Source organism: Bos indicus, chromosome 4 (assembly GCF_029378745.1).
Source record: "Bos indicus isolate NIAB-ARS_2022 breed Sahiwal x Tharparkar chromosome 4, NIAB-ARS_B.indTharparkar_mat_pri_1.0, whole genome shotgun sequence".
Classification (NCBI taxonomy): domain Eukaryota; kingdom Metazoa; phylum Chordata; class Mammalia; order Artiodactyla; family Bovidae; genus Bos; species Bos indicus.
In genome coordinates, this window is record NC_091763.1 from 103,767,226 (window position 1) to 103,793,357 (window position 26,132).

General features: G+C 46.6%; 1 protein-coding gene across 2 annotated transcripts in view; it reads left to right on the forward strand.

Annotated features, from left to right (window-relative positions):
• Positions 1 to 26,132, forward strand: part of TBXAS1 (thromboxane A synthase 1) — a 173,667-nt gene that overhangs the window by 105,329 nt on the left and 42,206 nt on the right. The window contains exons 6-10 of one of the 2 annotated variants that reach the window (XM_019959171.2): positions 2,637 to 2,725; positions 4,538 to 4,618; positions 4,710 to 4,858; positions 6,465 to 6,595; positions 11,701 to 12,015. In XM_019959171.2, the coding sequence (XP_019814730.2) occupies positions 2,637 to 2,725; positions 4,538 to 4,618; positions 4,710 to 4,858; positions 6,465 to 6,595; positions 11,701 to 12,015 (765 nt within the window). The remainder of the gene's footprint in view (positions 1 to 2,636; positions 2,726 to 4,537; positions 4,619 to 4,709; positions 4,859 to 6,464; positions 6,596 to 11,700; positions 12,016 to 26,132) is intronic. The other variant, XM_019959172.2, reaches the window with a different exon arrangement.

Below are 26,132 nucleotides of genomic sequence, written 5' to 3' on the forward strand. Positions count from 1 at the left end.
CAATCCTCCTGAGGAGGAAATGGCAACCCACTCCAGTAATCTTGCTGGGAAAATCCCATGGACAGAGGAGCCTGATGGGCTACAGTCCAAGTTCAAGTTCAGTTGCTCAGTCGTGTCTAACTCTTTGTGACCCCTTGGACTGCAGCATGCCAGGCTTCCCTGTCTGTCGCCAACTCCTGGAGCTTGCTCAAACTCTTGTCCATTAAGTCAGTGATGTCATCCAGCCATCTCATCCTCTGTCGTCCCCTTTTCCTCCTTCCCTCAACCTTTCCCAGCGTCAGGGTCTTTTCCAATGAGTTAGTTCTTCACTCAGGTGGCCAAAGTATTGGAGTTTCAGCTTCAGCCTCAGTCCAATGAATATTCAGGACTGATCTCCTTTAGGATGGACTGGTTGGATCTCCTTGCTGTCAAAGGGACTCTCAAGAGTCTTCTCCAACACCACAGTTCAAAAGCATCAATTCTTCAGTGCTCAGCTTTCTTTGTGGTCCAACTCTCACTTCCACACATGACTACTGGAAAAACCATAACTTTGACTAGATCGACCTTTGTTGGCAAAGTAATGTCTCTGGTTTGTAATATGCTGTCTAACATGGTCATAACTTTTCTTCCAAGGAACAAGCGTCTTAATTTCATGGCTGCGGTCACCATCTGCAGTGATTTTGGAGCCCAAGAAAATAAAGTCTCTCACTGTTTCCATTGTTTCCCCACCTATCTGCCATGAAGTGATGGGACTGGATGCCATGATCTTAGTTTTCTGGATGTTGAGTTTTAAGCCAACCTTTTCACTATCCTCCTTCACTTTCATCAAGAGGCTCTTTGGTTCCTCTTTGCTTTCTGCCTTAAGGGTGGTGTCATCTGCGTATCTGAGGTTATTGATATTTCTCCCGGCAATCTTGATTCCAGTTTGTGCTTCATCCAGCGCAGCATTTCTCATGATGTACTCTGCATATAAGTTAAATAAGCAGGGTGACAATATACAGCCTTGACGAACTCCTTTCCTGATTTGGAACTAGTGTGTTGTTCCATGTCCAGTTCTAACTGTTGCTTCTTGACCTGCATACAGGTTTCTCAGGAGGCAGGTCATGTGGTCTGGTATTCCGTCTCCTTAAGATGGGCTACAGTCCATGGGGTCACAAAGAGTCAGACACAAATATGCACACACGCACATGGAAGAAGAAAGAAATGAAACCAGCCAGGGGGTGTCAGAGGGAATCAGAGTCTGCCTCAATACAGTATACCTTCTAACAAACAGATTAACATTTTATAACCTTTCCCAGCGCCTCAAGCCTTAATTGAAAGTGGTCTTATGTAATTGTTAAAATTCATTCATTCAACGAATTACTATGTACCAAGTGCTGTTCTAAGTGCTGAGGATACAAAAATGAACAAACAGACAAAAATCTCCCCTGATCTCAGAAACTGATATTTTAGTGTCAAAAAAGTAAAATCTAAACATAAGCAACATTTCAAAGGAAGTTTTCCACAAGAATACTCAAAACACTAGATCACAGCATGTTGCTTTAGCTATGGTGTCAGTCCTGATTGTGACCTGGTTCAAAGGATCCCCCTGATGTTTCCAACTTGGCTTTTCAAAAATACAGGAGAAAATAAAAGGTCATGTGAGTGCCCATTGGGTTCCACAAAGAATTCCACTCACTGCAGTCAGACTTTTAGGGTCAACGCGGCGGGCGGTCAAAATGAGAACTAAATTTCTTGAAGCCAGATCATGGTTACATGAATGTTCATAATCCCTACCATTCTTTCTGTGTGTATGTTAGGTATTTTCCATAAGACAGATATTTCATATTCAAAAAAGAAATTCAGGGGACTTCCTTGGCGGTCCAGCAGCTGAGAATCCGCCTTCCAATAGAGGGGACGTGGGTTGGATTCCTAGTCTGGGAACCAAGACCCCACATGCTGCAAGGCAACCAAGCCTGTGTGCTGCAACTAGAGAAAGCCTGTTCACCGCAACAAAGACCCAGCAGAGCCAAACAAACAAAAAACAAAAAAGAAATTCAGCAGTAGTCCTGGATATCAAAGGCCTCTTGAAATCAAGGCTTCCCTATATTCGAAGTTTTAAACAGCTTAAGCAGAAATGAATAACCATCCATCCACGTGCTCTAAAAATGATCTTTGTATTGAATAAGCAGTAGAAAGGGATGAACCTTAGGTTCCTCTCAGTACTGAGACTCTACGTTCTAGTGGAAGATCTAAAGTATAATTGGAATCAAGCAAACATGGATTTGGGCTAATTCCCGAGTTAGTACATACAGATTGTGGTCTGTTTACTCTCTAATGCTAACCAAATGTCAGAAAACTCAGTGCTGATTCTCATTTCTAAGCATGTAATGATCATTTTTATAATTATTTCACAGTATTTACTCTAAATCCTTTCTTCTTTTTGCTTTCAAAAAAAAAAAAAAAAACAACAGATTGTTTGAGCTAAAATAGGCATTTACAGCGATTGTATTTTACAATATTTGTGAATTTTAGATCTTATTCTCAGGTACCCGAAAGTCACATCAAAATAATAACCATTTTCGCAGGAAGCACCATACGTAACCTCTTCATTTGCTGCTAATTTAGGTGTGCTCTCTGCGTGGTGTCCTAATTGCAGCTTTGTTATCTGTTCTCAGATGACTCCTTTAATCAGCCGGGCCTGCGATGTGCTTCTGGCTCACCTAGAGCGTCACGCACAGTCTGGGGAGGCTTTTGACATCCAGAGGTAAGGGCACCGCATGGCTATATTATAGATGAGAAATCATATTTTTGAACTGCTGCTTCTTGTAACTGTACATAATTGCTGAACAATTATCTTGGGACCAAGAAACTATGGAAATGCTTACAAGCTCCAAAAAGTGTGGGTAGACTAAGAAGAAGAAATGAGACCCATGGAAAATGTGAAGCAAATACAAATGAAGCCCCGGGGGCTGTGACTTGTGCAGGGAACCCCGAGAGGGCGTGCTTTGTGAGGGGACGTGCCCTCCAACCTCTGTAGCCCCAGGAGCGGGCAAGATATGTCTGGGCAGAAAGGACAGGGTCTGGAAGGACACAGTCCATGCAGTTTTAATTCAAGAAAAACTGTGGGCCCCCCTGCCCCCAGCCTGGAAGCCATGACTTAGTGGTGGAGGCTCAGTTTAAACGACTGATTGTCTGGCTTTTTGCCTAATTGACCTCTGCTAAATTATGGTTTATATCAGATTAAGAGTCAAATAGCAGATCAGCCAGAAGCCAACTTGCTCTCATTATCAATGTTAATAAAATCATAACATAATCATCACCAGCATTTACATTCTACCATATTGTTTACAAAATTCTCTCCTCCACATTCTCCCTGGTCATGACATGCATGAGCTGGGTGAGGGTATGGCTTCACCCAACTCATTGAGTTGGGTACTCAGTTGCTCAGTTGGCCCAGCAGCCATAAAAGCAAAATTAATAACTCTTAAAACCTTTACATCGTCAATGTTTAGGATCAGATGAAATCACATTCAGCAGTCACGTTGTTTTTTTGCTATCACCGGGAAATATGTAATCAATTGTAGAGATGTTCTCAGTAAAAGAGGCCAAAATAAAACACGTCATCTGAAGATGTCATGTAGTCCTTAATGATAAGTGGTTATAGAATTTATGAAGAAGAGGAACTAAGTGTATACCTACGTCAAGCCACAAAAATAGACCCTTTCATTAGTAAAGGATATGAATTCCCAGCTGTTAGCCTTTTTAGAAGCAACTTAACTACCCCTACAAAGAAAACAAAAAAAGATTATTCTCTTAGAGCTTAAAATGGCCATTTGAGGGGCAGGTTTCCTAGAGCCTAAGAGGTTAATTTTTCTGGAGCTACTGCCAGACACTTTTCCTTCTGTTTGTTTCTAAAGTGCAATGTGTGTTTCCTGTAATAATATACATATGTTCATGAAACTGCTCCCAAAGTTTGTCTTATGTTTATTTGAGTGTAAAAGGGCCCTGGTTTTTTTATTTGTTGCTCCAATGAAAACTGTAAAACCATTAGGAGGAAGAGGGAGACAGAGTTAATAAAACTAAACAATCAGCTTGCTATTAATAATTTCATCAATCACAACTTGCTCTATCTACATCAATCCCTGGCCTTGGAAGGGCTCTGCACAACTTTGGAGTAAAGCACAGAGACTCTGGGTCAAGTGTTTTCCCTCCTTCACGGGGAGGAAAAAGGAAAGTGTATTTCTTGGTATTTGACTTTGTCGGGATGACCCCATCTTTGTCTAGATTGGCTCCCTGTTACGTATTTATGTCTCCCCTTGAATGGGCTTCCCAAGTGGCTCAGTGGATAAAGAATTTGTCTGCAGTGCAGAAACCACAGGAGACCCGGGTTTGATCCCTGGGTAGGGAAGATCCCCTGGAGAAGGGAATGGCTGCCCACTCCAGTATCCTTGCCTGGAGAATCCCCTGGACAGAGGAGCCTGGCGGGCTACAGTCCATGGGGTTGCAGAGTTGAACAGGACTGAAGTGACTGAACTCACACACACACTCCCCTTGAATTCTGCTGTCGTCCTCCCAGGATCTCACCCCAACGTGGTAGAGGGGAGGGTTCCTCTCCTACCACCCCACTCCAGGTCTGCTGGAGCCCCGCTTTGAGCAGGTAAATGGTGGAGTCGTGTACTCCGGGAGGAGGTGGATGGGGAGGCCAGTGGCCACCTCCTTCCTAAACACAAATGGTTCCCCCCCTGCAGGACCTACTGCTGCTACACCACAGATGTGGTGGCCAGTGTTGCCTTTGGCACCGAAGTGAACTCCCAGGAGGCTCCTGAGCACCCCTTCGTGGAGCACTGCAGGCGCTTCTTTGCATCCTCCATCCCCAAACCTCTCCTGGTTTTACTCTGTAAGTGCAGCTCCTGCCAACCGGGCTAAACTGGGCAAGTTGGGCAGACCCCGTGGTACCCCAGTGGCCTTGGGTAGCTTCGGGACTCCACCCCTGCCACCAGGAAAAGGACACTCAGGGCGTCTCTCAGAGTCACCCTGTGGAGTCTGCCCTGCAGAGCCCTGGTCTCCCTGGAGATGCCCAGGCTCCTCGGCACCAGCCTGGGGCCACTTGCCCACACAGGCAGGCCTGGCTCAGCTCATCGGCCGCAGTGAGCACGGCCGCGGTGCACGGGGCTGAGGCCGGCTGCACTGCCTTTGCTAGTGCTTCTTTCCACCGCGTGAGGAAGGCATTCTCCTCCCCACTTCACAGATGAGAAAACTGAGGCTGGAAAGGCAGAGTCAAGATGGGAACCTAAAACCTTTCATTTTCTAGGACATATTCCTCCCCTCCAGCAAAGCCCTCTTTAGAGCACTACTCTGCTTGAAGGCTAGCACATAGTGAACTGGAAACCATGTGATGGGTGACTAGCAGATTACCCAGTGGTGGGGAGACCAGTCCATTGATCTCATTTCTATTTTAGAGGTGAGTGTTTACCCTCTGGCCAATTCTGGTGTCTTCTTGCTTTTATGGAAGCACTGCAGTGTTGTTACTATGGTTATTGAGTATTGCCATAATTCCAAACCATTCTGCTGGGCTGGTAAATTCTATTTCCTTCCTTGGTCAGTTTCATTCCCATTTCCAAGTCAATTTCTGTGGAAGCCCCTGTCACCTCCATGCTCTGCACTGACACTGTATAGCAATCGTCACTATGGCAGTCAAAGCACAGAGGGTCGCCCCTCACCCTCTATACCCCAGGGGAACTGGTTCCCCTTGCCATCAACCACAGGTCATCCTGTGCACTGCAGGGCACGTGGGTCCACTTCCCATGGTGGCTGCCCCTCCAAGCTCTCCATCCCTGCTGTGTCGTTTTGGTGCAGGCCCCTGCTCTTGAAGATGGGCAGAGCCTGCTGAGACATGCATGGATCAGAAGGGTCCTCTCCCCCAGCTCCCATGTGTGCCTGTGCACGGGAGACCCACCGTGAATGCTGAGAATCTGAACTGAGCCGCACTCCCCAGGGACAGGCTTGGCCCCGTGGTCCAGGCTATCATCCAGGAGGGAATAAGTGGCAGCTCTGGGGAACATGATCCAAAGGAAAAAACAAAAAATGCAAATGACCAGAAAGTTAAAAAAGGAGATCAGTTTCCACCGCTTGCTAAGACTTGAAATATGGCCTGCAATCTCTTCTTTCCTGATGAAATACAGAAATCTTGGACCCTCCTATCTAGGACTAGGGAAATTAACTTATAAACATGAGACTGGCTGCTTGAGGGCCAGATGGAAGTGGACCCTCAATTGAAGCCCCACTTCCATCGTATAGACGTTTATCGAGCGCTTACTTTGTGCAAGGAAGGGTGAGGAGTCCAGAGGGAGAACCCCGCTCTGAGCAGCAGCGATTCAGAGGGGGAAGACAGGCCTTCAAAAGACTAATTCAAGGCCGGGGCTTGCTTCCTGGCAACAGACATCTAATAGCCCTGGTTTATTCTCACCCTCTTTTCAATGCCACTTTTGTTTTTCTCTTTCAAGTATCATTTCCATCCATAATGGTCCCACTGGCCCGGATTTTGCCCAATAAGAACCGAGATGAACTGAATGGCTTTTTTAACAAACTCATTAGGAATGTGATTGCCTTGCGGGACCAGCAAGCAGCCGAAGAGGTAACGTATTTTAATAGGACACGGCGTCGGAATGGAATAGAAGCTAATTTGGCATCGCTGTCTGCTTTCTCTCCCTCCCCTCCCAGCCCCACACACTCATGCCATGCTGTCCTTCAGTGGCCTAGCACTTAGAGCTTGCCGGGGCAGCCAAGAGAGAGAAGGGGGGTGGTGGGGGGAGGCTGAGGAGGAACAAAAAAGGAGAGAGAGGTGAAAGCAGGCAGGAAGGACGGCGGGGAGCAGCAGCCCAGAGCAATCTGTCCACCCTCTGACCCAGGGGAGTAGAATTAAAGCTGCCCTCCCCTCAAGCTCACAGGCCGCCTTATTTCAGGCATCACCCCCAGCACAGGTTATGGCCACCCCAGAGAATTTTCTAGATAAAGCTGCCCACATGTGCTTTTCATCAGTATATTCTTTATATTGAAAACCAGCAAGATGGAGCTCTACAGCATGGACAGCATCGTTTTGAGAGGGGAGATCAGGCAGCTGTCACCAATCCCACAATCCCTCTCTGCACAGAGGGATGGAGGGTGTTACGGCAAAACGCATGGTTGAGGGCCCTCGCGTGCTTCACTGAGAACTAGAAATTTCTTTCCCCTTTGTGGGTATGCCCTGCGCTTGGCACACAGTAGGAATCGAGTAAATATTTATTGATTGAACTTAGCTGAGAATAGAAATAGGAATGTTCAGTGTTAAGGAAAATAGTTTCAATATCGGATATGCTTGTGCATGTATAATACTAGTCTTTATGGGCCTTACTCTAGTCAAGGAAACTGCTGAAAAGGAAAAAGCAGGGCTGAAACGTCTGTTCCTGAATTGGCTTGCATAAGATGTAGCTTTAAAAGTGTTTGCTGAGGCTTCCTGAGGTGCTCAGTGGTAAAGAATCCGCCAGCCAATGCAGGGGACGTGGGTTCGATCCCTGGTCCGGGAAGATTCCACATGCCATGGAGCAGCTCAGCCGGTGCACCACAACTATCAAGCCTGTGCTCCAGAGCCTGGGAGCTTCAATTACTGAGCCCAAGTGCCTCAACTACTGAAGCCCCTGTGCCCTAGAGCCTGTGCTCTGCAACAAGAGAAGGCACCTCAAAGGGATACCTGCCTATCCCTAGAGAGTAACCCCCTACTCTTGTAGCGAGCCCGCACTCACTATAACTAGAGAAAAGCCCACTCAGCAACAAAGACCCAGCACAACCAAAAATAGAAAGAAATAAAAGGGGCCTTCCCTGGTGGTCCATTGGTTAAGAATCTGCCTTCCAATGCAAGGGATGCAAGTTTGAACCCTGCTCGAGGAACTAAGATCCCACATTCCACCTGACAACCAAGCCACAACTAAGACCTGACACCGCCAAATAAACATTTTAAAACATAAATAAAATTATTTTTTAAAGTGTTTTCTCAAAGACTGGGCAGGTCAGAGAGATTACCAAGGGAAGATGTGTGGTCCAGTGTCGCCGTGATGGCAGAAGATGAGATCAAGGCAGATGCAGTCAGTTAGTGGCCAGTCGCATGGAGTAGCCTCTACCTGCCCAGCTTCACATTCTGGACACTGTGCAGCAAAGGTGTCCTTGTCCAGAAGGTGGGGGAAGGTGCAGGCAAGCTTGCCCTTTGGCCCATACCTCTGGGAACCCAACCTGCCACCCTTCGAGGTATGAGAAGAATCAGTTCCTGATGTCCTTGGCCCAGCTCTGCCATCTGAAAGGACAGAACATTCTTATCCAGGTCCGTGCTCCTCCAGGTTGAGCCTGGGGAAGGAGCGATGAGCAAAGTCCCATTTTCAAACCTTAATACTACTGTGAAAGCCTTCCTTCATGTGCGTGAGGTTTGTCACACACCCCTCCTACCCCCAGCCTGAAACCCACTGGTGGAGGAATCAGGCTGAAAATTCTCAAACTGTTTGCACCAAATAGCTTGCTAAGAGGTGAAGGGTTATTAAAGATCCAATTACTAGGATTGCCTCAAGCTTTTCCTTTTTTAAACTCAAGAGCTATTTGTTTCAAACAACGAGTTGATCTGAGAAAAACCTCCCAACCATGAATCCAGGACTGCCCATGTCAAGACAGAGCTATATGGTTACTAAGAAAACTTGCTTTAAACCCATCTAAACTCCTTAGACATTCCATCAAGCAGATGTGTGTTTGCGCAGTGGAAAATGCAGCACAGATGTTAAAAGGTAAATATTTTTCTAAGCTCTCGCCAATGGGTGGATTAGACACCTACATCTATCAGGGTGCGTATTTTTCTTGGATATAACCATAAACCAGCACTGTTGCAGGCCTAAATGGGCAGTGTTCAAATAGCCTCTGTGATACAGCACAAATGAAAGGAACCCATCAACACTAATGCTCCTCTCCAGTGCACAGGCCCCAGAGAGCCGCCCTTTCCTCTGGCCTCTGGGGTTGGAGGTTAAGACAGATTTCTATAAGGCTCGGTGGCCCTGAAGCAGCCTGGCTGGGCCGGGATGAGAGGAAAGGATGCCAGCTGCAGCTCTGCCCTAGGGTAGATCCAATGAGGTGGATGTGGCTTCACCCTCCCTTCCACCATTGTCCTCATGTGACTCCAGCAAAGCCACAAGCAAGCCTCGGGGATCGCAACCATATAGCATCTGAGGAGTTTCAAATGGGCGGGTCAAGAGAGAGCCTGGGATGCTCTGGGGTCCCCGAATGGCATCTGGAAGCCGAGAGAGCTCACCTCCCACTCATGCCATTGTGCCTGGCCCTGGGACCAGGGTTAGAGTCTCAGATGTTGCCCAGGCAACAGGAAGGAAGCTGGGGAAAGTCAGCCCTTGTGGATGCTGTTTGGGAAGCAGATTGAGCAGGGCCAGGGTGGAAAGAGGGGGGCAAGGGCCATCCTCTCAGCCAATCCTATGCAAGCAGGCTGGCAGTATGTGGGGCTTTGCCTCCCTGAGTCTCAAGATTCTTGCATCCCACAGGCTGAGCTGTAAGCCCCACTGGAATCTCCACAGAAGACACCTTCCAACCAGTAGAGTCGCAAGGGTGTCATGACCCAAGGGTCTCATGATTTAAGGGGGTCACGACCCAAGGGTCTCATGATCTAAGGGTCTCATGATCCAAGATTCCTGCTTCAAAGCATGCAGTTACGAGTAAATCCAACACAGCCTTCCTCAAAATACACTTAGGACAAGGCAGGTTTATTAGTATTTGTGGAGTCGTTGATTGCAAACCTAACATGTGCTTGGCCCAGTACAGGCATGGGGTGGGGTTGGGGGTGGGGCACAGGATCCTGCCCTGGAGACGCAAGCAGCCCTGTGTGACCTGACAGCCACCTTTGTTGTTGTTGTTTAGTCACTAAGTCGTATCTGACTCTTTGCGACCCCATGGACTGTAGCCCTCCAGGCTCCTTTGTTCATGGGATTTCCCAGGTGAGAATACTGGCGTGGGTTGCCATTTCCTTCTTCAAACAACCTCCTTAAAAGATGCTAATGTGTGTGACATAGATTACGGATTTGATAGAAGTCCAGAAGCCAAAGGACTGAGAAAATGATGCAACAAGTCAAGAACTTTGAAGTGATCATTTTTTTCTCTTGGTTCTAATACTTGCCCTTTTGGTGTTGAGTCCCATAGACTTCAGAACAGAGTAACCCATCAGTGATCCTTCATCACATCCAAGAGCTGTTCAAAGATGAGATGTGTCAGGAACACACTTTGTCAATGTTAAAGTAAAAGTCTCTCAGTTATGTTTGACTCTTGGAGATCCCATGGACTGAATTCTCCATGCCAGAATACTGGAGTGGGTAGCCATTCCCTTCTCCAGGGGATGTTACCAAGCCAGGGATTGAACCCAGGGATGGAACCCAGGTCTTCAGCATTGCAGGCAGATTCTTTACCAGCTGAGCTACCAGCAGTGTCAGCGCTAAAGTAATACATAAACACTCCATTGTTACACTTAGGGGTAGTGTAAATAGAGAGGATCTGCAAACTACTGATAAGGAAGGAGGGGGAAATGGTAAGAAAGCTCTAACTTAAGTGGGGCAGGAGATTAGTGAGGATAGAAGGGATCCAACCTGATGAGGATGAGCAAAATGCAGGCTGGAGACTTGGAAGGCAGGCTTCTTCAGATGAGTTCCCTCCCCGCCCCCAGGTCCTGTGGGGGTGGGGGGGACTCCCTGCTGTGACAAAAACTAGACACAGAAGTCCACCCTGGAGGGTGGGATGTGAACAATGGAGCACTTACTTTGATTCATATTTTAAATATTTATTTATTTGGCTGCTCCAGGGCAGGCGGGATCCTTAGTCGCAGCATGGGGGCTCTACTTCCTGGACCAGGGATTGAACCCAGGCTTCCTGCACTGGGAGCCCAGAGTCTTAGCCCCTGGACCACCAGGGAAGCCCCTAATTTAATTCTATACAATGCTTGAATTGCTTTATTATCAGAAAACCCAACCAACCAACAATACAAACACGATAAAGGAAAATAATAAACACCTCCCTGGTTTTCCCAGCTCCTTCAGCTCACCATGAACAGCTGGGTGAGTGAGTGAGTGAAGTTGCTCAGTCATGTCTGACTCTTTGCAACTGCATGGACTGTAGCCTACCAGGTTCCTCTGTCCATGGCATGTTCCAGGCAAGAATACTGGAGTGGGTTGCCATTTCCTTCTGTAGGAGATCTTCCCAATGCAGGGACTGAACCCAGGTCTCCCATATTGTAGGCAGACACTTTACTGTCTGAGCCACCAGGGAACTGCTGGCTAGGATGTTGCTAAACATTTTCTACATGTGGACACATGTAATCACAGACATTGTCCAGGTGCCATTCTTACAGACATGAGGTTCTGCTATACACACTATTCAGCAACTTGCTCTCTTTACTTACCAAAGTGGCTTAACATCTTCCTGAATCAGCCCAGCAAGAATGGCCTCATGCTGTACCGGCAGCAACACAGCCCGCTGCTGGCTGCACTCGGTGCTGTAATGAGGGACGGTGGGAGGGTGGGGTCCCAGGCTCCCCCATCTCAGACAATCCCGCAAAGAAAATCCTCGTTCCTATTGACTCTTTGAAAGCGGCGTGTGCTCGTCTTCTTTTGTGCTATGAGAGCGCTCTCTTATGTGACTCTAAGGCCCAAATGTGCGTTTTCTTCTTTCCTCCCTTAGAGGAGGAGAGATTTCCTCCAAATGGTCCAGGATGTGCGCCATTCTGCTGCCACAGTGGGCGTGGAGAACTTTGACATCGTCCGTCAGGTCTTTTCTGCCACCAAATGCCCAGCAAACCCTCCCCGGCGACACTCACCCAGACCCCTGTCCAAGCCTTTGAGTGTGGATGAGGTGGTGGGCCAGGCCTTCATCTTCCTCATCGCCGGCTACGAGATTGTCACCAACACTCTCTCTTTCGCCACCTACCTCCTGGCCACCAACCCTGAGTGCCAAGAGAAGCTTCTGGAAGAGGTGGACTGTTTCAGCAAGGAACATGTAAGTACAGTCATCTATGTGGCTTTGTGTTCATCAAAGTGAAACTTATTTTTGATAACCATCTTGCTAAAATCACATTCTAAGTGTATAAGCATGCCGTGGCCCAACTTCTCCATCTTTCTGGGTTAACATGTAAAATGGAGTACTCAGAACAACACGGAGGAAAAAGAAAAAAGAATTGTTACATGCCTTCACTGCCTGGGATGGTCCATGAACCAAGCCTGGCTCAGGGAAAATGCAGAACCCCAGGCAGTCAGAGGTCAAAGGTAAGGGAAAGGGAAGGAGACCTGGTTTCCCAACACTCTGTCTGCAGAGTCTCCATGCTCAGGAAGGTGGGAGTCAGCCAGAAAATGGAGCCAAGTGGAAGACAGAAGCAGGCCTAAGGATAGGCCAAGTCAACACAGGAATGGAGATGGGGAGAGTGCTAGGGAAGGGGTCTGGGGATGGAGCGACTGAAACAGGGCTGGATTCTAGATATTCCTTCTAGATGGGGCTCCTCATTGCTGGACCAGAAGCAAACTTTAGGGTGCAGAGCTCGGCTACTTCTTCACATCATTTTTTCCTGGAGGCTTATGTGTGCATTGCTTTAACTTATGAGCTGTTAAAGAAAGTCATTTAAAAAATCTGTGCTTTCAAAGGAAGACCACCGTAATAGAATCCTTTCTAATACATTCTGCTGATGTAAGGACTATTACATTCACAATGTTGGGAGGAGAGCTGTTCCATTATAGGAACTGTCAGAATTTTTTTTTCATATATTGAGCTGAAAACTGATTCCTAGGAAATTCCACTTCCTTTTCCACTGGGGAAAGTATTGGGTTGGCCAAAAAGTTTGGTTTTTTTTGATGCAAGGTTAGCTTTTCTTTTGAAAACTGTGTTAACTGTGTTACTAGTTGCCTCAACTTCTGGCTCACCAAGAGCTCGTGGTCAACTTAAAGTCCTGTGATGTTTTGACATCTGCCGAGCCAGGTTTCCCCAATCCATTGCTTGGACTATTGATTTTCTGAGCCTAGATGCAAGAGTTTATATTTATCCTTATTACTGCTCAAGTCAGTCAAAATAATTTTGAATCTTGATTCTGGCATCTGTCATATTATAATTCCTCCAGCTTTGTGTCATCTGGGACTTGCTCAGCATGTCTCCTATTTCATCCAAGTCATTGATTAAAGTGTTGAACAGGACAAGTCTTCCCTCCAGGTTGACATTGATCTATTAATCAATATTCTTTGGGCAGGGAGTCTCAACAAGTCATGAATTCAAATAATCCTACCACCTCCTCCCATCACCCATCTCATCCTATTTCATACGTAGTTGTGTTTTTGTTTTCAGTTGAGATGGGGATGGAGGAAGGAACAAAGATAGTTGGGGTACATTTCTGCAAGAGAAAAATGGGGAGCTGAAGGTATATTAGGATGCTGTTCAGTTCAGTTCAGTCACTCAGTCATGTCCGACTCTTTGCGACCCCATGAATCGCAGCACGCCAGGCCTCCCTGTCCATCACCAACTCCCGGAGTTCACTCAGACTCATATCCATCGAGTCGGTGATGCCATCCAGCCATCTCATCCTCTGTCATCCCTTTTCCCTCCTGCTCCCAATCCCTCCCAGCACCAGAGTCTTTTCCAATGAGTCAACTCTTCGCATGAGGTGGCCAAAGTACTGGAGTTTCAGCTTTAGCATCATTCCTTCCAAAGAAATCCCAGGGCTGATATCCTTCAGAATGGACTGGTTGGATCTCCTTGCAGTCCAAGGGACCCTCAAGAGTCTTCTCCAACACCACAGTTCAAAAGCATCAATTCTTTGGCGCTCAGCCTTCTTCACAGTCCAACTCTCACATCCATACATGACCACAGGAAAAACCATAGCCTTGACTAGACGGACCTTTGTTGGCAAAGTAATGTCTCTGCTTTTCAATATGCTATCTAGGTTGGTCATAACTTTTCTTCCAAGGAGTAAGTGTCTTTTAATTTCATGGCTGCAGTCATCATCTGCAGTGATTTTGGGTAGGGGTAGGTAATAAAACCCCAACCCAAACTGACTTAAGGACAAAAAAAAAAAAAAGGAGGGAGACGCTTATGAATACAGATAACTGAGCAGCTCAGGAATAGATGTTGTTATTGTTTAGTCTCTAAGTTATATCCGACCATGGACTGTAGCCTGCCAGACTCCTCGGTGCATGGGATTTTCCAGGCAAGAACATTGAAGTGCGTTACCATTTCCTTCTCCAGGGGCTCTTCCTGACCCAGGGATCAAACCTGCTTTGCCTGTATTGACAGGTAGATTCTTTGTCACTGAGCCACCAGGGAAGTCCAGTAATAGATGTGGCTTCAAACAAATCTTTATCTAGGCTCAAAGATGGGCTCTGGTCCTAGTTTCTCCCCACTTCTTGGCTGAGCTCTCTTCATATTGGTCCCATTCTCAGGTGTTCCCTTCTCTTGAAACCCCAGGCAACCTGCTGAGAACATCTGGGAGACAGGCTTCCACTCATAACCAAAGGAGAAGAGTCTGTGACCCCAAATTCTCAGCAAGAGTCATTGGGTTCACCCTGGTCAGAATGTTTAGGTCACTGCCCATTCTTGAACAGACTATTGTGGCCAAGAGAACAGGGGCATGGGTGGGCTTAAGTCAATCCATCCTACCCTCAGAGTCAACTGTAGTCAAGTCCTATGACTAAGAACTTGGTAGCGGACACTCCAGCAGTTACTCCAGGAGGTGGTCAAGGCAGGAGAGGGAATTCGGCCCCCTGGTCTCAAATAAACCAGAAGGCAGGTCAAACTGAAGACTTTCAAGCATCTGGAGAGTGGTCAGCCATGTAGTGAACGTGGTGGTGGTTTGGAGAGGGGGCAACAGCTCTGAGAGGTAGAAGTCATGACTCACCTTCAGGGAATTGCCAATTTAAACAATAGTCTGTGTCTATTACAACAGTACCTCCTTCCAAGTGAAATTCTCCAGGGCAAAAGAAGGCAGCACTTGATCGAGTCTAGAATGAGTGATGTCATGGAGAGAGCTTGGGGCTCTAGGAGTCTGTCCCACAGCTACTCTGTAATTCCATCTTGTTATGTTCATCCATCAGGAGGATACAGAGCAAGTTTCCACACACCTGCATTCAGAGGACTTAGACACACAACCCCTTAACTCTGAGGTGGCCTAAACTGACCTTGACCTTGAGGAGGGCAATACTATCTCACTTTATCCTGCGTTCCTTCAAATCCCCCCAGCCTAGGATGGGGGCTTCTTTCCTCAGAGAACTACCTCCTGTGGGACTGTGCAAAATGTGTGTGTGTGTGTGTGTGTGTGTGTGTGTGTGTGCATGCATGCATGTGCGTTCATGCTCAGTCATGTCCAAGTCTTTGTGACCTCCATGGACTGTAGCCCCCCAGGTTTCTCTGTTCGTGAAATTTTCCAGGCAAGAATAGTGGAGTGGTTTGCCATTTCCTTCTCCAGGGGAACTTCCCCACACAGGAACAGAACCTGCATCTCTTGTGTCCCCTGAATGTTGCCAGTCAAATAAACAGATTTTAGGAGGTAAAGTTTCTCAAACTTTAGCGTACATAAAACCATCTAGGAAGTCTGTTAAGATGTAGAGTCCAGGGCCCTTTACACAGAGATTCTCCTTTCATAGGTCTGGGCCAGGGCCAATGAACTCCCATTTAAAATACATGTCCCAGGTGATTTTCTTGCAGATAGTCCCTGTTTTTACCTTGAGAATACAGCCTTTGTACCCAATGCCCTGCCCCAGCTGTGCAGGCTCCAAGGTCATTTTCTCTATCCAGGTAACAGCTGGGACTGTCTCTGAAAAATGGGAATATATAGAACTGGTCTATAAATTAAATAAATTTGGCAGTCACAATAGTGTTAATAGTTGTATAGCCTTGCACATGGTATACATGCAATAAATATTTTCAGGTTCTCTTTTTTTCTGTTCTTTTTTTTTTTTTTTTCTATAATCAGAGTTCTGTTAATATGGGCCATCTGTCAGAACATGGAAATGCAGATTAGCTGTTCACACATTAGATATTTTCCTGAAAATATTCCTGAAAATTTGCATGTAAAGTATGACTTGTGATAATTTTCCTGCTGGTTTCCATTCAACAAATATTTTTTGAGTGCCAGTTAATGCCAGAGTCAGGCTCCAGACATTGCACCCAAGAATGTTCTGACCTAGTTCTTCCATAATATCCCTGAGACCCCCACGCATCTCATTAGATGGTCTTCTCTTGTATTTGTCAATGAGATCATTAAATTTGAGCTTTTGAGTTTCTCTTCCCTGAGCCATACCATTTTTTAGCCCTATGAGAATCCAATGAAAGCTATGTTTTCTCCCCATGAAAAACCCTATGTGCACTGTGTCAGGATTCTTTCTGCTGACAGAGAATTCAACCCAGGTTGGCTCAGGAAGTTCATTTACCCATATAACTGAAAACTGTAGCATAAATCTACCTTCAGGTATGGCTTGACACAGGGTCAAACTCTGTCACTGAGACCCAGGTTGTCCTCTCTCCCCTTCTCAGCTTCAATCATGCTGGGCATATGCCATTCTCACATAAGATCTCCCCTAATGGTCTCAAGACAGCTGTGTAACCAGTTTGTTCAATAGCCTGAACTAAGTGAAATATTGATACAAACATGGAATCCTTTTGTGCTTTTCCCCCCAATTATTTCTTTTAAAAATGCTCTGATGAATTGCCTTCCCTCTCCTAGATGATATCTTGGACAGATTGCAAAGGTTTCAATTTCCTTTGGCATTAAATAGTTCAAAACAGTCTGGTCCAGTTTACAACTTCAGTCTCAGACCCAATTCAATGCCCTTAGCTCAGGATGACCTGTGGTCTGAGGAAGCTGTCTAGGCGAGGGGACTTGGTCTGTTCCTCCACCCTCCTTTCTCTCCCTCTGATTCCTGGACCTCCATCTCCCCTCAGGGGTGGGCTTCTAACAAATCCCCAAATCCTATCTAAAGGGGGCGTCTCTCAGCCCTTCCCCTGTGTTGCCCTCTGGTATGGAGTGGAAGCAGGCCGTCTCCTGAGACCACCCCTTCCCCACAGCTCCCTGACAGAGGAGGGGCTCCTGCCTCACAGCTTCTGGGTGCTGGGGTGTCCTGGTGGCAGCCAACCCTCTTAGTGCTGGCAAGATGGCTCGAGCTGACCCATGATGCCTTGCACAGAATCTGAGTGGTCACACACCTTGGCTGTACCAATAGGGGCTGCTCCCTCTGCTGTCCCCTCTCTGAGCCCTGACATCTCTCTCCCGTTACTTAGCCTTTGCTCAAATAAACAGAGGTAAAATGAACAACCGTGCTGCATGGGCAGGCGGCTCCCTAGAGAACCACAGCCAGACTCGGGGGCTGCCCGACTCTCTAGGTACAGCTCTTTTGGACCCCCTTCCGCCCACTGCCGTTTGACTCAGGACAGGAGAAATTTCTCTAGGCTGAAGAATCCTTGCTCTGACAAGTCTTCCTTAAATCCCTCTCAACTTTTCATGGGCTGAGGATAGGGACAGTGTGAGAGCCCATTCAGCTCCAGGATGAAGAAGTGTCTCTTTCCTGGGGATCTCAGTGAAAGTCTCGCAGCATCTCACTGACAGAGATTGATTGGGTCACGCGCGCACCTCTCAGCCAATCACCTGGGCTCGGGGAATACGACGCTTTGATTGGCTCAGACCTGGGTCACTCTCCTGGTCCTTGGTTCAGTTCAGTTCATTTCAGTCGCTCAGTTGTGTCGGACTCTTTGCGACCCCATGAATCGCAGCACGCCAGGCCTCCCTGTCCATCACCAACTCCCGGAGTTCACCCAGACTCACATCCATCAAGTCAGTGATGCCATCCAGCCATCTCATCCTCTGTCGTCCCCTTCTCCTCCTGCCCCCAATCCCTCCCAGCATCAGAGTCTTTTCCAATGAGTCAACTCTTCACATGAGGTGGCCAAAGTACTGGAGTTTCAGCTTTAGCATCAGTCCTTCCAAAGAAATCCCAGGGCTGATATCCTTCAGAATGGACTGGTTGGATCTCCTTGCAGTCCAAGGGACTCTCAAGAGTCTTCTCCAACACCACAGTTCAAAAGCATCAATTCTTTGGCGCTCAGCCTTCTTCACAGTCCAACTCTCACATCCATACATGACCACAGGAAAAACCATAGCCTTCACTAGACGAACCTTTGTTGGCAAAGTAGTGCCTCTGCTTTTGAATATGCTGGACGAGGACTCAAATGGAGTCAGTTCCCAAATGCCCACTACAAGGAACCCACAGTTCCCTGACAGGGGAGGGGCTCCTGCCTCACAGCTTACTAGAGTGGAGTGAATGGCTGCTGGGTGCCGGAAAACAGCGTCCATCCCTGTACCTAGAATCCATGGTTTCCAGATTAGAAGCTCCTCTTTTCAAATTACGTGTTCTGCAATCACTCTCACCTTTGCTCTGAGCTTCTAAAAACTAGTTTTCCAGACTTGAAGGTACAAGTCCAACAGTGCTCAGTACTGCCAGCTCTTTCGCATTACTAAATGGTGTGTACTCCTAGCAAATGATGTGACCACTTCATACCAAATGTCTGGTGATGTCCACAAAGCCAGCCAAGGCTTCTTTATTGATTAGAATGACACCCAGGTTGGCAGTTGGCCTTGTAGCATACTTTCCCACTGAAGACGGGAAATTGTCCGTGGTAAGGTCACTGATGGAGAAGGCAATGGCACCCCATTCCAGTACTCTTGCCTGGAAAATCCCATGGACAGAGGAGCCTGGTAGGTTGCAGTTCATGGGGTCGCTGAGAGTCGGACAGGACTGAGTGACTTCACTTTCACTTTTCACTTTCATGCGTTGGAGAAGGAAATGGCAACCCACTCCAGTGTTCTTACCTGGAGAATCCCAGGGACGGGAGAGCCTGGTGGGCTGCCGTCTATGGGGTCGCACAGAGTCGGACACGACTGAAGCGACTTAGCAGCAGCAGCAGCAGCAAGATCACTGATACAGGGACTCTCCTTGAACAGATTGAATGTCTGGCAGATATAGGACTACTCGAAGGTCTTCCTTCACTATTGAGGATTATCTTAATACATGTTTTACAACCCACTTATTTAGCCTGGTAATACCCCACCTCTCACCATCCTTTTTGATTCAAGTGGCCTTGATTACTTCTCTCTTTTCAGGGCAGAGATCTCTGTTCCAGATGTATAACAGCTCTGTGTGTGCTCAGTGGCTCTGTCATGTCTGACTCTTTGGGACCCCGTGGATTGTAGCCCTCCAGGCTCCTCTGTTCATGGAATTTCCCAGGCAAGAATACTGGAATGGATTGCCATTTCCTATTCTAGGGATCTTCCTGACCCATGGATTGAACCCCTGTCTTCTGCATTTCCTGCATTAGCAGGTGGATTCTCTACCACTGAGCCACCTGGGAAGCCTGTAATATAGCTACAATCCATTCTCTAATGCATGCCTAGGGCTACTTCTTTCTAGAACATGTATGTTTTCTCCAAAATCATCTGACGTTGGAATTGTGTATTGGGCTTCCCCTCCTTTCACGAAACCTTCTTTCTGAATTCACCAATCTCTTGGAGAGCTCTTGCTTTCCCCGTGTGTTTCCTTATTCATCTTAAAGGGGAGGAACCTTCATTGAATTCAGTAGTGGAGGAGTAAGGGAAAATTTGTACCATTTGGACCACTCATAAAATTGAGAAAACACGCCAATTATTTAATAAGACCTCTGTACTATGGATGCTTCATTGTGTTCTCCAATATCTAATTTTGACAAGGATGAGAGGAGGGGAAAAAAAACTTCTTTCCATATAAATTGTTTTTGCTATAGCTTTAGCACTTTATGTTGAAATTATTGACTTTTGATCTGGCTAAACCATTCTCTTCTCTTCTTGTTGGTGCCGGACTGTGTCAGCCAAAATTTATGACCCATTTTCCTTCTGTTTAATTGTTGTTATAAATCTGCTGTGAAGAACCTAGTTGTAAATTTATCACAAATTGGACTAGATTGATATACGGCCTCTCTTTAGGATAATTTGAGCACAGTTATGCCTTAGAAGGAAGGCCAAATTCTTAACTTCTCTTGAGGAGCTGCTTTGTAACCATTATAAATACCTAATTAAAATACAACTTACTCTTTCTTTTTCTCTCAAGGATAAAAGAGCATTTCATGCTGGGTATTTCAGCTGATTAGCTCATACTGCTAATATGAGCAAGGCTGAGGATTTGTTCCTTGAAGTAGCCAGAGGATCTCAAAGAAAAAAAAGCATATTCCGTGGCTACACACACACACACACACACGCACAAACACACACACGATGATTTCACTCCAACCACCTGTCCTTTGTCATAGTGGGTAGGATTGGGTGGAAAAAAATGTGACTATCTTAACACAAATTCTTACTATGGAAAAAAAAAGTCTCCCAGTTTGTATTTCACTCAGGATTCTTGTCATAGGGAGTGTGTGCTCAGTCACTCAGCTGTGTCTGACTCTTTGCAACCCTATGGACTATAGCCCACCAGGCTCCTCTGTCCATGGAATTTTTCAGGCAAGAATACGGGTTGCCATTTCCTTTTCTCGGGGATCTTCTCGACCAGGGATTGAACCCACATCTCCTGCCTCTTCTGCATTGGCAGGTAGATTCTTTACCACTGCGTCACCTGGGAAGCCCTCACAGGGAGTAGGTGACTTTAAGATTCAAGTGAAAAACTGGAAATGGGTTTTTCCCCATCGAGAAGGTTTCCTGCCTTTGTCCAGGTCTGCTGGGGTCCTGCTGTTGGGCAGTTTAGAGGAAGTAAGCTGAGGTGTTCCCCACAGTTCAGTTACTCAGCCGCACAGGGCTTAGTGTCTCTTCTGTAAGCTTCCCTTTCCTACACATCCCACAATAGTACAACAGAATGCAAAGCAACAGGGTACAGAGAAAAAGACAGGAACAAAGAATGGCTTATGCCCCAAAGTCACACTGTGAAACAGATGAGAACTGGGACTTCAGCAGGCTGAGGGTAGCGGTGGTAGATTGTGGTACCAGCCTCAGAGTCTCAGAGTATAATATACATCGGAATCCCCAGGGGCTCTTGCTAAGCTGCAGGTTCCTGTGCAGTAGGTCTGGGGTGGGGCCTGAGACTCTGCATTTCCAACAAGTTCCCAGGTGATGCCAATGCTGCCAGTTCATGGCCCACGCTCTGTGCAGCCAGGTTTTAAACCCTAAAGACTGCTCTCCCTCTGTTGTGATGCACATAGCAAATATTTATTCTCTGTGGTGGTTTAGTCGCTAAGTCGTGTCTGACTCTTGCAACCCCATGGATTGTAGCCCGCCAGGTTCCATGGGATTCTCCAGGCAAGAATACTGGAATGGGTTGCCATTTCCTCCTCCAGGGATCTTCCCAACCCAGGGATCGAACCCTCACCTCTTGAGTCACCTGCATTGGCAGGCAGATTCTTTACTAAACCACCAGGTTCAGTCAGTAAAGAATAAGTAAATAAATAAATTCATTTATTCCTAATGATAGTTAAAGTACTGATGTTGTGCCAATGATTAACCTTTTGTTAATAGAGTAAAACAGATTCAAAATTACTCAACAACAATGGCACCACTCTCACTTGATTGAGTGAGGGATAAAGTGATGCAGGAATTACTCAGTCCTGGATGTGTCTTTAGTAGCATATTACCCATAAGCCTGGTGGCTCAGCTGGTAAAGAATCTGCCTGAAATGTGGGAGACCTGGATTCAATCCCTGGGTTGGGAAGATCCCCTGGAGAAGGGAAAGGCTACCCACTCCAGTTTTCTGGCCTGGAGAATTCCATGGACTTTATAGTCCATGGGGATGCAAAGAGTTGGACACAACCGAGTGACTTTCAGTTTCATCCATAATACTAAAATCATCTCAGTTCTTTAAATACAGTTGACCCTTGAACAACGAGGGGGTTAGGGTTGCCAACACCCTGCACAGTCAAAAATCTGAGTAGAACTTTTGACTCCCCACCCCCCAAATTTAACTACTAAGAGCCTCCTGTTGACTGGAAGCCTTACTGATAACATAAGCAGTCAATTAACATATATTTTGTATGCTAGGTTATACACTATATTCTTACAGTAATCTAGAGAAAATAAAATGCTAAGAAAATCATAAGATTTCTAATTATTTTCATAAGATTCATTAAAAAATGTATAATCCTGTCCTGTATTTATCAATACTGTAAGTTTAGTTCATCTGTTTACAAGATGAATCATCCGTCAATACCTACATTGATATTGTCTTATTTGATACAAAACACTGTAGATGTTATAGGTACTGCTAACGCTGTACCTATAGGAAAAGAAATTCAAATGTATTTACAGGTATAATGATTCATGCATTAATAATGAAGAAGCGTCAATATGCTTGCTGTATGGTAGCCCATCATAATCAATATGATTGCTTCACAGTTCAGTTCAGTTGCTCAGTTGTGTCCAATTCTGCGACGCTATGGACTGCAGCACGCCAGGCCTCCCTGTCCATCACCAACTCCCAGAGCCTGCTCAAACTCATGTCCATCAAGTCGGTGATTCCATCCAACCATCTCATCCTCTGTCGCCCCCTTCTCCTCCTGCCCTCAATCTTTCCCAGCATCAGGGTCTTTTCCAATGAGTCAGTTCTCTGCACCAGGTGGCCAAAGTATTGGAGTTTCAGCTTCAACCTCAGTCCTTCCAATGAATTTTCAGGACTGATTTCCTTTAGAATGGACTGGTTGGATCTCCTTGCAGTCCAAGGGACTCTCAAGAGTCTTCTCCAACACCACAGTTCAAAAGCATCAATTCTTTGGCATTCAGCTTTCTTTATGGTCCAACTTACATCCATACATGACTACTGGAAAAACCATAGCTTTGACTAGATGGATCTTTGTTGGCAATGTAATGTCTCTGCTTCACAACAGCCTAGCCTGTGTACTAATCATTATAAAGTTTTTATCATATATAGTATTACAGTCATGTTCATAATACAGTATTGGAAACATTGTTACATTTTTTGAAAAACCACTGACCTGTGATGCTAGCCTGATACAGTGTCTTCAGTTATGGGAGAAGCATACTATAGATAATGTAATTCTTTGAAAGCAAAGTTACAAAACACTATGAAGATAAGATTTTATATTAAATATCACTTTTATGCCTATGGAAGAATAGACTAGTATCTATCCATCTATCTACTATCTATCTATACATTTTTTGGGCAGTGCCATGCATCATGTGGGATCTTAGTTCCCTGACCAGGAATCAAACCCTTACCCCCTGTGTTGGAAGCACAGAGGCTTAACCACTAGACTGCCAAGGAAGTCCCAGTATCTACATATATTTTATGCATGTGTGACATACCTTTTTCTTAATTTTTTCAATATTACTAAGCTGTGTGGTTTTGAGTTTTTTCAAATTGTCACAAATCTCCAAAATTTTTTTTCCAAAATATTTATTAGAAAAAAATCTGGTTATACGTGGACCTGCGCAGATCAAACCTGTGTTGTTCAAGGGTCAACTCTTAATTTCCTCCAGGGGATATTTTGGAGGTGGGGGCAGGTTTTGAGTTGATTTAAAGTTGTTTCCAAGGCAGATGAAGGTGGCAACTATAGCCTTCTCTCTGGATGCACGCATAGACTGGGGACCTGTCACATCCAGTAAGCACCTCCCCCAGCAGCTGCACCTTTCGGGCAGGCACCAGCTAGACCACAAACACCCCTTACCAGCCCTTGGTGTATACAGCAGCTCTGGGTGCCAACTGAGAGGCCATGGCAAAGGATCTTGGTCAAAGAGAATGTTCTTGATGCTCTCTCCCCAGGGGGCTACATTGTTTTCACTGCAGGAAAAAGAGCTGCAGTGGGGAACCCTGGGATGTGTACAACTTGCCCACTTCCTGTCCTTCTTTCTGGAAGTGTCTGACCCAGAGAAGCAGACTCCCTCGCCCTCCCCTGGCATCCCAACAACTAATATTAGAGCAGAGAAGTCTTGACAGTCTCCCTGGTGTGTGCCTGGATCTCCATCTTGTTAATTAGGATTTGTGGCTACTGCTTCCAAAGCACCAACTCTGGGAAAGAAGAAGGAAGACAGGCTAGGAAGCATCTCTGTGCCCATCATTAGACAACTCAAGAATCCCCAGAGCAAGGTGAACAGCCAACCTGGATCAGGGGGACAGAGACTCCAGTTTTCAAGTTCTCAGATACACACACCACCCAGGGCTCAAATGCTTCCACGTTGACTGAAGATGTCCAAAGACACAGCATGTGTTAATTGCTCAGTCGTGTCTGACTCTTTTGTGACCCCATGGACGGTAGCCCACTAGGCTCCTCTGTCCATGGAATTCTCCAGGCAAGAATACTGGATTGGGTTACCATTCCCTTCTCCAGGGCATCTTCCCGACAGAGGGATCCAACCCTCAGGGTCTCCTGCATTGCAGGTGGATTCTTTACCATCTGATGGCCAAAGTGACCCGGGGGGAAACTGACCTGCCCTGACTTTGAACTGCCCCCAGGGACCTCAGCAATGGCAGCCACATCCCCAGGACTTGTGCCATCCAGAACTCAGAGATCTGGGCGGCTCCCTGGCCTCTTCCTCTCTTTCCAGTCCCTTCTCATCTACCCTATTTCTCTGTTTCCTCTCCTCTCTTCAACGTCCACAGCACCTCTTAGCCTTCTCGCTCTCTCTCTTTCTCTGAGTCTTGTTCTGGCTCTCTTCCCAGATCCAGAGAGATACAGAAGCTTTCTCGCTCCACCCCATGACCCACTGCCCACTTGGGAGCCTCTGGTCGTCCCAGAAGCCTATACCCACACGGCAATGTCCTGCGTGCGTGCACTGTGGGTGGGCAAGTGGAAGGCTGACTGAGATCTGGAAGGACTTGCAAGTGTGTTTTCTGGGCCGCCCGGCCAAGTGTGGCACGACAGCACAGTGAAGTGTGGTGAATTTTCAGCAATTAATGCTCCAACTCCCACCTCCCCTGAGTCCCTGCAGAGCAGTTCCGTCTTGGCAGAGGAGAGGTGACCTGCAAAGAGATGCTTCCCCCGGGAATGGGCCACACCAATCAGCACAGATTTTGGTGTCTTTCATGTGGTGACTCAGAGTATTTTATATTCAATATCTGGGCCTCTAGAGGGGCCGGGCTTTGCAAAGCAAATAAGCCAGTGGTGTTGGTTCACATCAATCCAGAAAAGCAAGAATTTAAAAATAAACTTGGGAAGGTGAACGCCACAGGTGAAGCTCAGTGTTCGGCAGGTCCACTTGGCACTGAACTGGATTCTCAACTGCACAGCTCATTTATTTAACTACTGCTCACATTATGGGCTTTTAAGACATCAAAAGTCTGTGTTTTATTCCCAACAATTAGATTCTTAAATAATAAATAAACACACACTTTTTAAAAAACACACTTCAGTACTCTATTGGCCAGTGGTGGAGCAGGAACCTCAGAATGGTGACATCCTGGGCAAATGTAAAGACTTTCTTGATCCACCCATCACTGGGCATCACATTCTGCCATTAGGAGGTGCTTCCTTTGTCTCACTGCTTATCCCTTATTAAATGCCACTGCTCCTGGGAGGGGTGCTGTAATCAAGTCCCCACCAGATTGTTATTCCCATGATAGCAGGGGCTCTACTTGGCATGCTGGTGTATCCCAGGCACTCCAACAGTGCCTGGCACGCAGGAGGCTTGTGGCAAATAAATGTTGAATGAATGAATGAATGTATGTTTGTGTGTGAGTGCTTGCTTTGTTGTGTCTGACTCTTTGTGACCCCATGGACTGCAGCCCACCAGGCTCCTCTGTCCATGGGATTATCCTGGCAGGATAATGGAATGGGTTGCCATTTTCTTCTCCGGGGGATCTTACCAACCCAGGGATCAAAAGCCCCGTCTCTTGAATCTCCTGCAATGGCTGGTGGATTCTTTACCACTGAGCCACCTGGGAAGCCCGAATGAATGTTTGCTTCTTTTCTAACTGGAGACTAACTGAAAGCAAACTTGAGGTGGGGAGGCATAGGGAAGTCCTGCATGCTGGATGGAAGGAAGCAGACCAGAGTCAAAGAGAGAAGGCACTGCCAAGGGATATGCAGGCAGATGAGAGCAGCGCTCAAGGCCCCTGTAGACCTACAGTCTTGTTCCCGCAAGGCTCCCATGGGGCCCAGAGCCTGTCATGCCAAGG